The 6,000-nt window shown below is 57.3% G+C and overlaps 1 protein-coding gene across 6 annotated transcripts in view; it reads left to right on the forward strand.

The window, feature by feature from the left end:
* GDPD5 (glycerophosphodiester phosphodiesterase domain containing 5) overlaps positions 1–1,989 on the forward strand; it is a 91,099-nt gene extending 89,110 nt beyond the window's left edge. For 4 of the 6 annotated variants that reach the window (XM_030829411.1, XM_030829413.1, XM_030829415.1 and 1 more), the window contains one exon: positions 969–1,989. In XM_030829411.1, coding sequence (XP_030685271.1) covers positions 969–1,108 — 140 coding nt within the window. In that variant the 3' untranslated portion in view covers positions 1,109–1,989. The remainder of the gene's footprint in view (positions 1–968) is intronic. The other 2 variants (XM_030829412.1, XM_030829414.1) reach the window with 1 other exon arrangement.
* Positions 1,990–6,000: the final 4,011 nt, after the last annotated feature.

Consider the following 6,000-nt stretch of genomic DNA (forward strand, 5'->3'; position numbering starts at 1 on the left):
CCTTTGCCTGGTTCGTACTTGGATCCTACAATATTGGCCTCACCCTTGCTCTTTGCCAGTCCCTGTCAACATTCCAGTCTGATGGAAGCAGCAGCTACTTATATAAACAGAGGCATGGAAAGTTGAGTTCCTGCAATGGGAGTGCTGGGGGGAGGGCGTGGTCAGAGCTGCCTGGGCAGTGAGGAAGGCTTTGGGCGCCTGATACGCTGAGATGGGGAGGATGCAGAGGAGGTGCTTGGGTAATGGTTTCAAGATGAGGGCTGAGTGAGCTAAGGGAAGGAAGGGCATTCCAGGTGGGCACGGCATGTGCTCAGAGGTGGCAAGGGAGCACCGCTTGCCTGGGCACCAAGAAAGAAGTGTCCCTCTATAGGGCCGAACTCCACTGAGCAGAGCTTTCTTGAGCCTCTGCTCTGTGCCCAGCACTCTACCAGGCCCTAGGGACATAGATGCCCAGAACCCACCCCGGTCCTTGAGGTATTTTGGGGGCCCAGGCAGCAACCATACAGAATGTGGCCAGGGCAGAAGGAAGCAGGGGCTGGAGTTGCCATGAGGAGGCCCCAACCTGGCCCAGGGCTCTGATGAGGCTCCCAGGAGGCTGAGTGACAGATGAGAAGACTTGAGCCAGACTGTAGGAAAAGGAGGTGTTGTTGGGGCAGTCACTCCTAAGAGAGGAGCCGACACATGCAAAGGCCCTGAGGAGAGTGGACACATGGGTGCCAAGCTCAGGGGCACAGGTGGTTTTCTGTGGCTGCAAAGTGGAGTCCCAGGGGACAGCAGATGAAGGCGAAGCTAGAGTGCTCAGCAGACACCAAAGGGGCCTTGAGTGCCAGGCTCAATGTCGACCTGAGCCCAGTGGTTTCATCAGCCTCCAAGTGCCCCACTGGGTGGTGCAGCCTTCCCGCCCCATCTGTCACCCATCCTCACGACTGCCTCCTCCCCGACTCACATTCTGTCTCCTTCTGGCCCTGCAGAGATCAGCGATGGTGTAGAGGTCTCCGATGTGCTCTCCGTATGTTCAGACAACAGTTACGACACATATGCCAACAGCATTGCCACCCCCGTGGGCCCCCGAGGGGGTGGCAGCTGTGCCAAGACCCTCATAGAGTGAAGTGGGCATTAGCTGAAGACATGTCTGTCCCACCTGTACCTGACACAGAAGCTGGGGAACCTAGGAGAGCTGGTGGAAGCATGTCTGAACTCGGAGGAGTGCTCTGGGAACAGGCTCCACAGCCTCCTTGTGGGCTCCAGCCCCTTGTCAGCCGCAGCCTCTCGAGGGGGACTCCCTGTCCCCTGAGGCCCAGCTGGGCCAGGACTCCATCCTTTCAGATGCCCCTGCAGGCCTGGGGCTCCTTCTGGGAAGTATGGGGCCTAGGGCTTGGTCTCCCTCTTCTGAGGCCCTTTCCTGTATCCCGACCTGGAAGCTTTGATGGGTCATGGGCCATGCCATGCCCCCTGTGGCAATGGAGGGTGCGGATGCTCACCTGTGCCATCTGTCCTCCTGTCTACCACGAGGCACCTGAGTTCTCTGCTGTTATCCTGCCCCAAGGGCCTGGACTGAGCCTCTACCTGAAGCAACTCTGCTCTTTCTGTCAGTCTCAAAGCACAAGGAGGTTCAACCCAGGAGGAAGCCAGCTGCAATGTGGAGACACGTCCTCCTCCCCAACCCACCTCATGCCACCACCAACCCCCTGCCCCAGGAGCGGGCCTGAGCCACGTCCCCTAGGAGCAGCTGGAGATGGCCAGAAGAGTGAGCTCAGGACTACTGGATCCCATGCCCAGGTGTCCAGCAGACCTCAGGGCAGAAGGGTCACGTAATCCAGGAGTCCACAGACTGATGTGACCTCAGGTTCCCACATCAGTGGCCACAGGGCAGGGCCCACCTGATAGAAGTGTTCTGGACATGGTCAGGGTGGGTGTGTGGCTAAGTAGGCCTGCACAGAGGTCTGAACCCAAGGGCCTTGGCCAATGTGATTAAAGCTGCCATCTTGATGTGTGTTGTCTCTGAATTGCCAGCAGGAGGGTGGGGACAAGCGCGCTGGGTCTAGGTTTCAGTTCTGACCCTATGATCTGAGGAGGAACCATTCTCAGGAATGAATGGGAAAGTGGCAGGATGGTGCCTCCCCTTCCCTGGGTCCGCCATGGTGCCAGTGGCTGGGAGCCGGTATCCTCATATGGTGGATGGGGAGACAGTCTTGGAGAGGTAAAGTGACCTCCAAAAGCCACACAGCTTAGAACAGGCCAAGCCAGAATCCCATCCAGACTCTGGCCCCAGTGCATATGTGTGCCTCCCATAAGCTAGGAATGACACGCAGAGGGGGAGTGCTCCTGGGTCCAATGTAGGGCTGGGAGTGGGACTGGCAGGTGCCCTCACAGCCACACGAAGGCATTCTGAGCCTCCCGGCTATGTTGGGACAAGCCCTCAGCACAGGGAGGCCTCTTCCCCATGCCAGGAGTTTGGCTTTGCCTTGGGCTTTGACTTCTCCGAGCTTTGGACCTGCCTGAGGGCCCATGCCCATGCCCAGGACTGGGGGCACCTGGGCTGGAAGCCAAAGTATAGCCCTGGGACCACAGATGTCCTTTCCTTCCAGTCCTTGGGACCTCTGCTGTCTGTGGGCAGGGGTCAGTGGTGGCGTCAGAGCAGGCCTGTAACTCCCCTCTTTGTCCTGAGAGTCTGCCTGGTCATGGGTGTGACCTGAGGGAAAAGGGGGAAGCTGAGCCCCAGCTCCAGCCTGCACCAAATTAACTCCATGCTTCCTGGGAGCCAAGGGATGTGTCTCTTCCAAACAGGGATCTTCTGGATAGAATTCTTGGGGTCTAGGAGATTCTGGCACCTTATAGGTAAAAAAGAAAAGAGCCCCCTGCAAATGTTGGAAGCTCCACTAGGCCCCCACAGTAACCTCGAGGACCGGCCCTCCTGCCCCCGCTACTGAATGTCTGGCAAGTGCTCCACTTCCTGGGGCAGAGGTCAGCTCCCGCCTCTCCCTGAGCTCAAGGGAGTGAGACTCAGAACCACTGTGCGCCCCGCCCCACATGCTCAGTCACATTGGCATCTACATGGTCACAGAGCCACATGTCCACACGCAGCCCAATGCTACACAGTCACTTCATTCCATGTACTTCCACAGTCATACATAGTCACCCTGGAACCTACATGCCCACAACTGCATGACACCCCTCCCACACCCCAACTCCAGCACCATACACCTTCAAACCCATTGTCATTCCGGGACAAGGCCAGCACCAGGTCACCCCCAAACCCAGGCACACCAAATCCTGGAGTTCCACACACAGTCAATCCCACTATTATGCCCCCTCTTTCTTTCCCTTCCTCCCAGGGCTAGTCCAAGAGTGGAACAAAAGCCCAGCATCCCCCTCCCTGCTCGCTTCTCCCTTCCCCTCCCTTCCCCTCCCTCCTGGCGTCCAGCGCCTTTGTCCTCCCGCAGCTGAGCCCGAGCGAACAGCAAACGGGAGTCTGGGCAGAGCAGCATGAACATTGGAGCTTGGGCTGCCAGGGGTGCGGGCGGCAGGCACAAACGGGAGTGATACCTGTGAGAGCAGCAGCTGCGGAGCACTTGGGAGAGGGCGTGGCCAGGTAAGCGCCAGGTGCATGGGGCAAGGCTTAGGCTGCAGGGCTGCCCCGTCTGTGGCTGCGTGGTGTCCGCAAGTCTGAGATGGGGAGGATGCGGAGGAGGTGCTTGGGTAATGGCTTCAAGTGGATGTGGGTGTGTAAAAGAGTGATGGTGGCATGTTCGAGTCAGCTTCTATAGGCTGGGCCCTTCGATCTGCATCATGACCCCTGGCTTGAAGTGCCTAGACTCAGCCGAGAAGGGAGGATACCCAGCCCTACCTAGGAATTTTTACCTTCTATGTTCCAACTGGGTGTCGTTGGGTCCCCAGAGTGAATGCTGGATCGGATGTCACTCTGTGTGTCCAGAGTGCCCAGCGCAGTAGACAGTAAAATGAAAAAGTACTGACACACTTCCTAGAAGGGGACTCGTTCTCCTCCAAGGAGCTGCTTGTGCTGTGGGGCACCTTTGCAAGAAGTCCATCCTTATGCTGATGAGACCTGCCCTCTTGGGTCTCAACTCACAGCGTGGTTGCTTTCTGGGCCAGTGGAGGACAGACTGGTTGCAGCGTGCTGTGATGACCGGTCTCACTTCCTTCCACCAGTCCTGGCTGCTCCTTGGGACACCCCCCCCGCCCCGGAAAGTGTGGCATGCAAACCCTGGTGCCAGGTGGATTCAGGATCCAGTCGCTCCACTTGGGCAAAAGTAGTTAACTTTCTTGCCCACCAGAGAGCTCATTACTCATGATGCTGACCAGGGGATCCGCTGCCCTGGATGACCAGGGCATGAAAGCCAGGCTGACACTAGGCAGGATCTGACCTCCAGAGGCAGCAGAGCAGCGGGGAGCAGGAGGATGGAAGGAGAGGCAAGGCGCAGAGGGTGGACCTGAGCCCCCTAGAGTAAACTGATGGAAAGGAGGGAGCTGCCTGTCCCTGGAGGTGTGCAAGCAGAGGCTTTGTGTTCATAATGGCCAAATCATAACCAGCATGGCCCAGCCCCTCAGTCTGCAGAGCGCCTTCACAAACACCCCTCTGCTGAGCCTCGCCGCAAACCACCTCTGAAGGGCAGGTGTCCTGTGTGTGCTTGTTTCCCTTATGACAAACTAAAGGGGCAGGGGTGGGCTAAAGAAACTTCTCAGGTTGTGAGGATGAAATTAAATTACGTCTATAAAAGCAAATGGCACACACAGTGTCCTCCCTTCCTCTTGGGTAAAAGCAATATAGGGAAACACCCACGTAGCTCGTACTGTGTACTAGCACTTCTCATACAGCCCATGTAACAGTCATGAAGCCACAGCCCTGTGAGGTAGGGATTATGATCCCATTTCAGATGAGATAACCGAGGCTAGGGCGGGCAGGTGAGAGGAGTGACTTGCCCCGGCCACACTGTGAGCCAGTGGCAGGGTCTGGGTTAGAATCCCCATTTGTCCCTAGAGTTCTTTCCACTTCCTGACGGTGCCACCTGGAGAACACCAAGAGAACTTACTACAGAGAGGGCCAGCTTCCCTCAGCCTGGGCTCTAACCTTTCACCCTTTCAGAATTCGCCCATCCTTCTCAGCTGGAAAGTTCCCCTCGGGGACGCCCTCCTGACTCCCCTCCACCTGGGTCCAGTGCCCCTTCTATGAACTCCCCTAACACCCGGTGCCTCCCCATGGCACCCCTGCTAGGCTGGGAGCTCCGGGCACACTGAAACTATGGTTGTCTCGCTCACTGCCTGGCACAGAAAGGGTTCCCAATAAATACTTGTCGAATTCGTTCGCGCGAATGCTGTGTGTATGATGCTGTCAGGGGAGTGCTCAGGGTGTGGTCAGTGTCCAGCACCTACCGGAGATGGGCAGGAGACAGGCTGGATTGAGCAGAGGGCAGTCGAGTTATTGTACCCTCTCTCCCCTGCACATGCACACACCGGGTCTCTGTGGGGCAGCCTGAGTCCCTTGACCCAGGGCTTCAGCTCCTGTCACGGGACCCTCCTTACACAGATATATTTCCAGGTTCCAGTAACTTCCCTGCTCTCCCCGCTTCAGACCAAGGGGCGGCCAAGGAGCCCTGCTGTTAGTATCCTGGGGCACAGCCCTACTCCTACTGGAGTCCCTAACGCCTACTCCGCTGTTGAAAATAATTCCTTTATTAGACCCTCCTCCGATTACCCTATTTGAGAGCGTGCCATCTGTCACCTGCAGATATCAATAGGAAAACGCTTAGCGAGTTTGAAGAACCGAAAAGGGCACTGTGTCTCAGTGGGTAGGCAGGGCAGAATGTCGCGCTGGTGAGGCGGGGCTGGGGCACTGTAGCCATAAAGAACCTGGATGGTGAACGGAGGGGAGAGTCGCTGAACAAATGGACAAGGGAGGAAATAAATGGATGAGGGCTGTCGCCTCTCCCGGGCGCAGTCAGGTGGCTTCCCCTACGCTGTTTGTGTTCTCTCCCCGGCAGG

This window comes from Nomascus leucogenys, chromosome 15 (genome assembly GCF_006542625.1).
Source record: "Nomascus leucogenys isolate Asia chromosome 15, Asia_NLE_v1, whole genome shotgun sequence".
Lineage (NCBI taxonomy): Eukaryota > Metazoa > Chordata > Mammalia > Primates > Hylobatidae > Nomascus > Nomascus leucogenys.